This window comes from Panthera pardus, unplaced genomic scaffold (assembly GCF_024362965.1).
Source record: "Panthera pardus isolate Hobbes unplaced genomic scaffold, ASM2436296v1 HiC_scaffold_11, whole genome shotgun sequence".
Taxonomy (NCBI): domain Eukaryota; kingdom Metazoa; phylum Chordata; class Mammalia; order Carnivora; family Felidae; genus Panthera; species Panthera pardus.
Window position 1 is genome coordinate 86,223,657 of NW_026526666.1, and position 10,152 is coordinate 86,233,808.

At 59.5% G+C, this 10,152-nt stretch overlaps 1 protein-coding gene across 2 annotated transcripts; it reads right to left on the reverse strand.

Annotated features, from left to right (window-relative positions):
- Nucleotides 1-35: 35 nt before the first annotated feature.
- On the reverse strand, nt 36-8,670 carry SYTL1 (synaptotagmin like 1). Of its 2 annotated transcripts, XM_053898762.1 has the most exons (15): nt 8,543-8,670; nt 5,910-6,138; nt 4,788-4,936; nt 4,511-4,595; nt 4,385-4,430; nt 3,893-3,965; nt 3,466-3,671; nt 3,215-3,328; nt 2,873-3,039; nt 2,538-2,634; nt 2,038-2,196; nt 1,694-1,772; nt 1,487-1,586; nt 470-675; nt 36-262 (listed from the first exon to the last, which is right to left on the reverse strand). In XM_053898762.1, the coding sequence occupies exons 2-15, from the start codon at nt 6,098-6,100 to the stop codon at nt 123-125; spliced, it is 1,812 nt and encodes a 603-aa protein (XP_053754737.1). In that variant the 5' UTR covers nt 6,101-6,138; nt 8,543-8,670; the 3' UTR covers nt 36-122. The 2 variants fall into 2 exon arrangements, with proteins under 2 accessions (XP_053754737.1, XP_053754736.1); XM_053898761.1 differs by having other exon boundaries at nt 3,466-3,563; nt 4,511-4,936.
- Nucleotides 8,671-10,152: the final 1,482 nt, after the last annotated feature.

Consider the following 10,152-nt stretch of genomic DNA (forward strand, 5'->3'; position numbering starts at 1 on the left):
TCACCCTCACCCCCAAACAGACACCAGCCCCTTGCTGCCCTTAGAATAAACTTTATTGGTTTTAGCCAAGGGCAGGCCCTGAGATGGGGGTCCTGAGAGGAGTTGGGTGGCTTATAGGACAACTATGTCCTGGGGACCAGGTTGGTTCTGAGTGGCAGAAGGCCATCCACCCACTCGCATGGTCGCTCCAGGAGTGTCTGCCACAGCTGCTTCTCCTCTGGTGTGGAATCCATCCAGGGCACCTGCAGCCCATAGCTGCTGCCTAGATATGTGCAGACAGGGGTGGAGGCCGTGCTCACACCGGACACCCCAGGTCTCAAGGAACACCTGCCTGGTCCCAGATTATGCACTTCCACTCCCAGTTCTCAGTGGACACCAAAGCCCAGGAGAGGGCAGAGAAGTGCCCGAGGCCACACACGGAGCCCCTGCTTCTCAGCATCAGATCTCCCCAGGGCCCTGCCCCACTCACCTGTGCCCAGGCTGAGGCGTGTACCCCCCAGCTGGCGGCTGGCCAGGGCCCCATGGTCCCAGAGGGAGAGCTCAGCACAGGCCTGGCGCAGGTCAGCAGGCCCGAAGCCATCATAAACCATGGTATGGTTGAACACAGGGCTGAGGCTGCGTCGCACCACCCTTGTCCTTTGGCGGCTGGCCCGGCTGTCATCAGGCAGCACTGAACTGTGGGGGGAGGTGGGCTGGCAATCACATGACCCAGAACCAACCATTCACTGAATCCTACCCATTTTCCCTCACAATGTCCATGTCCCCTGGCTGCTGCCTGAGACCTCGGCCTCAAACCTTCCCAACTCGGGGATCTTTGTGCCAGCCACCTCTCAGGCCTCCTGCCTTTAAAAGTTACAACTCCCCCCAAAAAAATACAAATAAAAAAAAATAATAAAAGTTACAACTCTTATTCACAAGACCCTGGAGTAATGTCTCTGCTACTTCCCCACACAATGACCTTCACTGGCTCCCTGTTGCCCTCAAAAGTTGTTTCCAAACTTTTTAAAGCCTCAGAACCCTTTCTGCAAGATAAAATATCACTGAAAAAGTAAAAGCCCAACACTGTCCGTGGTGGAATCTGGGTCTGCAGCTCAGAACCTGATCCGCTGAATTCCATTTCACTCTCGGAGTGTGGGGTACCACCTAGAGGCACCCCTAGAAGACCCCTAGAGGGTACTTTGAAAACCACTGAACTGCAAGTTCAGGGCCAAGCCCCACAGCCTGGCCTTCCAGGTCTTTTCAGGGAAGAGCCAGTCACTCTGAAATGCAGCTCCTCAAGGGTGTCCTTAACTTCCCTGACAGGCCTTTGCTCCAGTCGTCCCTTTCACCCCCGCTCAGTGGTCAAAGATCAGACGGGGGGGGATCAAGGGTGGTTGATTAGGAGGGGTTTGTTAGGGGTTGATTAGGAGGGGTTGATTAGGAGGTGGGGCGCTCCCGAGGAGGGGGCGCGGAGGAAGGGAAGCGCGAAGGTCCCCATGCCCCTCACCATTGTACGTAGGAATCCAGGGTTCCTGAGCGCTGCGGCACGAGGCCCTGAGCTTCCTTCACCCAGAAGTGCAGCTCCCCGCTGGGGGGCAGTCCCGCGCCTGCGGAGAGGCACGGCTCAGGCCCGAGGCTCCACGCCCTTGCGCGACTGGAGGTCCCCTCCTCCCAGGGCCGGTCCAGCACGGCCTCTCGCCGGGCGGTCACTCACCCTCGGAGCCGGCGGGGACGTACTTGACCGACAGAGAGAGCAGCCCGCGGCTGGGAAGGTCGTCGGGAGAGGGCGGGACCTGCGAGAGGCAGTCTCGTCAGGGGCGGGAGCAGGCCCAAGCCGAAGGGGCCGCAAAGGGGTGGGGTCTCCATACATCGACCGGGCGCGGCCAGCCGGGGGCACCCAACCGGCCGTCGGGGGCCAGGCCCTCGAAGGGAGCAGTAAGGTGGCGAGTAAGGTAGCCCCGAGGGGAGGGGAGGCCTAAGGCGGAGTCTGAGTGGGGCTGGAGGAAAGCTCGGCAGGGTGCAGGTGGGAGATCTCCCCATGCGGGCCAGCTGCCTCACCCGGGGCTGCAGGGGGAGCCAGGTGGATGCAGAGCCCCAGTCCCACGTGTCCAGAGGCACTTCGACTTCGCCCAGAAAGATGTTGCGACCAAGGCTTTCGCGGTGCCACACGGATAGGCTCAGCACGCGGCCCCGGAGCTCGGCCTGCGGGACGGAGTACTGGGGACAGGAAGTGCGCTTTAATGGACCACGGCGGCTGGCCCCGGCTTCAGCGCTGCGGGAGTGTACGCCCCTGTCCTACCGCTCTCCTTGCACGAGGGAATCCGGGGGAGCCCCGAAGGCCATTAAATGGGGGTCTGGACTAGCGCCATGCCCACCACTAGACTGACCCCCTGGAGAACGCATGGACGGAGGGCCTCCCTGCCTGCCGTTCCTCCCGCAGAACGGAGGATCGGAGCGACCTGCAATGACCATACTATGGCGGTCCCTGCCACCCGGCCCCCGCAGGAAGGGCCGTCGGGTTCATTAATGGGGGAGTCTTTTGGTCGTCGCAGCCTCACCCGCAGAGTCTCATTGAAGACCGGGTTCAGATTTCTTTTCTTCACCGCCGTCTTGCGTTTGCTCTGCTTATCCGGGAGGAGGTAGCTTTTGACGTAGCTGAGGCAGGGGGAGGGGAGGACTGGAGCTGAGTGGGGGGGCCCTTCCAGGGCCTACCCCCCCCCCCCAGTGGGCCTCCCCAGCTCCAGCCGGGGAGCACGGCTTCCCGTGCAGCGCTTCCCAGGAGTTATCTCACCCACACCTCCCATGGACATTGATACTCCCCATTTTGAAGATGAGGAAACTGAGGTCACGAAGAACGGTGGGGTGGGGCGGCGAGAGCGGGTCGGGCACTCACGGGTCCGAGCGGCGGCGTCGCGCGGCCGCCAGGCCCTGGCACTGGATCACGTGCACGCGCAGCTCCGCGGTGCCCGGCTCGTAGCGCAGCGCGAAGTGCACAGAGCCGCACACCTGCACGGCGCCCGCCTCCGCCTCCCCGGACAGGCTCAACTGGCTGCCGCTCAGCTGCGGACGAGGGTGCAGGTCAGGGAGAGCGTGCAGGCAGGGCTCAGGTCGCCGCAGGGGAGGGGGGGGGGGCGAGGGAGGGGTCAGGCCCGGGCCACGCGCGGAGTTACGGAGGGAAGGCGCCCCCCTCCCCACCGGTCTCCCGCGTCCCCAGGTCCTCGCCCTCACCCCTCACCGTGGAGGAGTTGAGGCTGGACACGGAGGAGCTGCTGCTGAGCATGCGGTCGAGTGAGGGGCCGGGCCCCGGAGCCTCCTCTCCGTTCTCCAGGATCTCTGGCGCCGCCTGGGTCTGGGGAGGGGGGAAGTGACCGGGCGCCCCCTCTTTCCCAGCCCCTTCCCAGGCGGCTTAAAGTCTGGGGCAAAGGGCACTGCCCGCCCAGAATCCGCTCCGGGTCTTGGGAGCAGCCGCGGGCCGTTCCCGCCTACCTGGGCTGTAGTAGGCGGTGGCTCCTCTCCCCGCGACCGCGGCTTGGGCTCCGGGTCCGCCTCCACCGCGTAGACCTGTGGGGCCCCTGGGCCCGGGGCGGGGATGGGGCACAAGCTGCTGAGCGTGGCCCTCTCCTGCCCGCCCCTGAGCCAATTTGGAGGGACTGGTTTGCGACCCTGGTGACCTGCAGATTCAGGCCCCAGTGCTGCGGGACGCCCAAGGAGACCACACACACACACACACACACACACACACATACACACGAGAGAGAGAGAGAGAGAGAGAGAGAGAGAGAGAGAGAGAGAGAGAGAGAAGAAAGAGAGAGAGAGAGAAGGTGAGAGAGAAGGTGACCCCCACAGGTGGTTGGGGTCACTTAGACTGATCCCCGAAACCTCTTTACTCCCCAGTGCACACCCTCCCACTCACCTTCCTGGGCCTGGGGCTCTTCCTCATGCTCTGAAGTCTTTAGGGGGACATATGGTGAGGGAGAATCAGGTTCCTGAAAGAAGCAAGGCGTAGAGGTCACAGTGGGGTCTAGTGACAAGGGGGTCAAAGGTCACAGTGGGGTCAGAGGTCAGAGGCTCCAGCTGGCTACTCCAGACAGATTCAGCACAGCCCTCAAGGCAGGGCTGGCAAGCAGCTGCAGGACCAGTTGGGCCTGTACGTCACACCCCCTCACATGCCAGGGCCTGCCCTGCCTGACTCCCAGGGTCCCGCTGGTGGCAGACAGTAGTGTCTGAGTCCTGGACCTCGCCCAGCTCCGTCCCCCACCACCTCTAATAGCCGGCTTCTGAGATTCCCTTAGAGGCCAGGTCCGTATCTCCACTGGACAGAGGAGGATGACAGCGGCCCAGACCAGGATCTCCCGATTCTCACATCCCATTCATTCATCAGCTCATTCAGTGACTCATTACTCACCTCAGCCTTGCTGAGCATCTCTTGGGGGGCCTTGTCCGTGGGGAGCCTAGAAGGGAGAGGTGGCTGTCAGGGGACAGGCCCCAGGGGACTGGTAGGCACCCTCCCCTCCCTGCCACCCCTCCTCACCTGGGCTCCAGCTCCTCTTCAGTTTCTTCTTCAGCAGCCGCAGCCTCAGCCTCCCTATCGCTGCCTGGAGCCTGATCTCCCGTGCCTGGGTGAGAAGTTCTGTGAACCCTCAGTCTCAGGAAGTCTGGCCTTTGAAGATGCTCACTTACCTCCTGCTCCTGGGAGGGGTGGTGCCCACCCAAAGACACACAGTACCAGGGGCCCTCTCTTCCTGTCCATGTATACCCAGTGCCCTGGGCTGTGTGCAGCCAGCCCGACCCTAGGGATCTCCTCTCACCCCTGGAGCTCTTCTTTCTGCGGATAGAGGCTCGGACAAGGTCAGAGCCAAGGTGCGCATGGTGGTGCCGTTGTGAGCGCGCTTCCTGGAACCAGTCTCCCGTCAGGATCTTCAGCTGCCCGGGGTCTGCCAGCGAGGCCCGGAGCTTGCTGGAGGATGAGGGAGGAGATGGCTGTCACCCAACCAACATTCCTGCCACCCACTCTGTGCCAAGCCCTGGACCCGGACCCAAGGACACAACAAATCAGACTCGATCCCTACTCTGGGTCAAGGAGCTCGGGTTGGTGGGAAGACTGCATCCAGAGTAGATAAGTACACTATAATGAGGTAGGTGCCATGATGGATATGAGAAGGGCCAGCTTTGCCTGTGGGAATCTAGGAGGCCTTCCCACTGGAGGTGACATTTGAATTGCTTCTTAAAGGACAAATTGGAGTTCTCCTGGCAGAGAAGGAGAATCATTATCATTCATTAAATGACTACTGTGCATAATCCCTCCTCCTAATTCTATGAGGTAGTGCTCCTTAGGCCCCTTTTACAGATGAGGAGAGTGTTGCTAGGGAGGTCGGGTAAGCTGCCCAAGGTTACATGGCTGAGAGGTGTCTGTCTGTCCCCAAATGCTACTTGAAGTCCCATGCTCTTCTGCCACTGTGCTCTTTCTTCCAGGAAGAAGGGACAGCATAGGAGTGAAGGGTGTGTTCAGACTGTTAAGCACTTGGGTGGCTGTAGTGGACACTTATGTGTGTCAGGGGTGGGGCTTGCTGGTGGAGGATGAGATCGGGGAGGCTGGCAGGGACTAATCAGGGAGGCTTTGCAGACCACACTTAGGAGCTTGGCCCTGACATGAGATGCTGAGGAAACAGAGGAGGTTTTGCTAGGGGATATTAAGAACAGATCTGGGGAGCTCCGGGCACAGCATGACCAGGGGCTCAGAGAGGGCAAGCTGGGAGGCAGGAAGGCTGGTAAGGGAGCTGGTGCAGCCACCTTGGGAGGGGTGAGGAGCTGAGCTGGCTAAGGGCGGAGGCAACCAATGGGCAAAAACAAGAACTACCCAGATATTTGGCGCACCTGAGCCTCCCAGAGTCTGGGGCCCCTTCCTCCTGGGCTCCCCTGCCCTGCCTCACCTGACCCGGCCCTCCTCCAACTGGCGAAGGTGGGCATCTCGCTTCAGGACGTCGGCAATGGCCTCCTGCTCCTCTTCTGTCAGGAAGCTGAGGTCTAACAGTCCATCAGTCTCAGGCTCTGGCTCATGCGCCATGAGGAGGCAGGGCAGGGTCCAGAGTCCCTCTTGAGATGGGGGACCCCTGTGGGGCATCAGCTGGGGCAGTGCCCCAGCTGGGCACACGTGGCTCCCTGGGGGCAGACCAGAGGTCAGGTCAGGCCCTGCCCGAATACGGGGCACATCCTGGAGCTGACTGCCTTTCCTTTTTCTTTGTTAAAGTAGGTTTCACGCCCAGAGCGGAGCCCAGTGCAGGGCTTGAACTCACGACCCTGAGATCAAGACCTGAGCTGAGATCAAGAGGCAGACGCTTAACCGAGTGAGCCACCCAGGCACCCCGACTGCCCTTTTCTGCCCAAATATACACCCAAATGTTGGCAGATCAAGGTGGCATGATGCACCCCCATGGACACGTGCATACACCAGCTCATGAATACACGCATAGACACACTTGAAGACGTGTACAGAGTCACACATGCACACACACTGACACCAAAGACACAACTACCCACAGGGAGGTATACACATGGGCATACCTGCGTAGACAGGCACGTGGACACATGTTCCTCCACAAAGGACCCTATGCAGTTATAGTCCCATATAGACCCATGCCCAGACCAGGACATGTACCTAACATATTCTTAAATTTAAAAAAATATATATGTTTATTTACTTTTGAGAGAGAGAGAGAGACAGAGTGGGAGTGGGGGAGGGGCAAAGAGAGAGGGAGACACAGAATCTGAAGCAGGCTCTAGGCTCCCAGCTGTCAGCACAGAGCCTGACACAGGACTTGAACTCATGGACCACCAGATCATGACCTGAGCCAAAGACGGAGGCTTAACCAACTGAGCCACACAGGTGCTCCTGTACCTACATTTTCTTAAACCTGCACACGAGGACCCACAGAATGTATAATAACTCTGGGGACAAAACCTTGACCTGAGATTCATACAAATCACACTGACTTTTGCACAGAAATTGCCCCTCCACCAACTGGATTGTGAGCTCCTTGAAGATAGGGACAGGGCCTCACCCCAAAACCCCGTATGTTATATACAAGAGATAGTTGGTAAAAGTTTGATTAATTGAATGCAGAAATATACCTGCACACACATGGGGAAGGCACACACACACACACACACACACACACACACATCTGCTTACCCTCCCCTGCCCCGGGGAACCTCCCAATATGGGTTCCTTCCCCCCACCCTTCACCTCCACTCTGCCCTGGCCCATTTGGCCTTCCTGTTTGAAGCAACCTCCTCCCCAGCCCACACCCCCACTTCCTCCCCTCTGAGGTAACCACTGCACCCACTCCCACTGAGGTCTCCAGCCAGGGATGCCCCTACTGCCACCCCTGCCCTCTTCCCCGAGCCCCTGAGCCCCTCTCCTCTGGGCCACATGGGTTCTCCCCCTTGCCCTGACCCAGGACCTGGCTGGGGTCCCAGAGGTGGAGGCCAAGTTCGGCAAAGCCGCCCAGGCTGCTCAGGTACCATGGTGACTCCGGAAGGAAAACATTTGCCAAGCTCAGAGGGGCATGTGAACGCGGCAAGAGACCCATGACTGGGCCATGGGCAGAGCAGAGGCATGGCGTGAGCCCGCTGGGCAGCCTCTCCTCCCCTGCTGCCCCTCCCAGCCTCTCCCACACCAGGGCACCGGGCAAGGCTGAGATGAGAAGAGGGTGCTCTGCAGGCAGGTCCTGGCTTGTGCCCGCCCAGCTGAGTCAAGCCCGAGAGAGCCCTCTCCCTGTGCTGCCCCACCCTCACCCCAGGGCTTGGGGTTCCCGAATGTCTATATCGAGTACCACGTATAACACTGTGAATGCCCATGTGCCCAATGTTAACAATACTTCCTGCACATCTGCTGTGTTCAAAGTGCTGGGTGTTGCAAATGCACGGTCGGGGGCTCTTCTGTGGCATGGTGTGCAAGGCTGTGTTGAGGTCTCTGTGTTACGTCGTGCTCTTGTGAGAGTCTGCATACTGTGGGATCTAGGAGGCTGTTTATTTTGTGGGTGTGAATATTGTATCAATGTGTGTGTGTCTGTGCATAATGTCACAATGTGATGCCGCGTGGGTGACTGTTGTCTGTGTTGGTATGTTCAGTAACTTTCCGGTGACAGCGTTGTGTGGCGCGTGCCACACACTGTGTATTTCCTCCTGTGCTGTATGTGTGACTGGGCTGTGTTGTGGGGTATGCTCTGGTGCCCTGGGGACCACCGGGTGTGTGTGATTGAGTAGGGAGGTGGGGGATGTTCTGCAGAACCGACCATGCCCTTGTCCTGCAGGTCTGAGCCTGGGGTCCCCAGCAGCGCCTCCCTCCCTGCAGACCCTTCTCCTTCTAGAGGCAGAACCAAGTGTCCCGTCCTCCCCACTCTGTTTCGACCCTATGGGACAGACCCATTGGTCAATATGTTCCAGTCCCAGACCCTCTCCCACCTCCTCCCACACCCAAGGCCCCAGAGGGTACCCAGGATACCAGGTGGAAGTGCCTACCCGTTGGACACTGGCAGGGAACCCTGGTCCTGAGGTATGTTACCTGGAGGGGTCCAGTATGGCTCAGACACCTTCGTAGGATGACTTCAGCTCCCCTGGCAGCCGAGTTTCAGGGCTGAACTTCAGGAGACGTGCAGTGAGGGACTAAGGCTGACTCAATCAGCAGCCCAGAGCAGCTGCCCCAGGAGGAGGAGGAGGAAACACCTTCTCACCTTCTCAGCAGGGCCCGATGCAAAACCAGGCCTGGACTCCCGGCACCCGGGGCAGGGGGTGGGGTGGGGTGCTGCAAAGCCTTGCCTTGCAGAGGACCCAGAGCCAATTTGGTGGGCGGGAGGCACCCGGGGCTTGGCCCCAGCTCCACTGTGGACTTATTCTGTAATTCCTGTACCGCAGGGCAGAGCGGCACCAACCCCTCAGAGCCCTGGTTGTCTCAGCTGTGGAATGGGTGGTGCCCCTACCCTGCCCGCTGAATTGCTGATAGGAACTTGCTTTGAAAGCAAGGTTAGAGACCTTTCTAAGAAGCAGGGTTGGAAGGGTTGCAGACTGCAGTCAGAGGACCCTTAGTAGAGAGAGTTCTCGCTCTGCCACTTTGTGACCTTAGGCAGGTGTCTCAAACACGCCGAGTTGCAATTTCCTCTCTTGCACACTGTGGATAGAAGTGGGAAGAGCCCTATTCTAAGAGACAGGAGAGTGCCCGGCACAAGCCGGCATGTGGTAGGTACCAGGTGTCCCCTCTCCAACACAGTCCATTTCCACAAGTGTCCCCTCTCCAACACAGTCCACAATCACTGCTCCACCCTGTCCACCTGTGCCTCCTGGGAAGCGCTGGCCACAGCCAAGCTGCTTGGTCCCCTGACTTTGTCTCCACACCCCTCCCCCTCACCTATCAAATCTTAACTTCCAAGTTTCCACTGCTGTGAACAGCCCCGGCCTCCTGCTGCTTGCTGCCAGTTCCCAGACTGCCCCCCCCCCCCACATCCCCATCCGTCCCCCATCGCTGTTGCCCTCCCAGGAGTCAGTACCAGGCCCAGCCTCTTCTGGAACCCTCCTCCTCCCTGCCTCCTGGCCTCCATTCAGCTTCTCCAGCTCTGCCTGTGCACACGGCTGTCAGAGGACCCTTTTAGCACCCCACTTTTATCTGTCATTCCTCAGCTTTGGAAGGTGCTGGCAGACAACCAGGGTGACCTTGTGGCCGGTTCACAAATGTGCTCCCAACCGGCCCAGCCTCCCTTAGACACTTTGACTAACTCTTGGGCTGTCCTCCTCAGGCTGACCCCCAGACACCCCACTGTGATGTCCTGGTCTCCCACATCCTTAGGGCCCTCCCCAAAGACTCTGCTTCCTGTCCCTTCAACACCCCGGTCTGCTGGCACGCCCTGGTCCCCAGCTGCAGGAGTGGTCTCCCCACTTGCCGCCGCTGTCCCTCCAGGGCTCCTTGCCTCCATGCTGTGCTCTGCACTTAGACTGGGCAACTCCCACGGGGAAGAGGCAGGGGCCTGGAGGCCAGTGGGTCTGGCTTAAACTTCTGGCTCTGCCACATGGTCCCCAGTGGACTTGAATCAACGACAATCTCTTTAAGCCTCACTCTCTGCCTTTATAAAACAAGGGCAATGACAGCAGCCATCTCAGGGGACCGCTGAAAGGAGTGTCCCT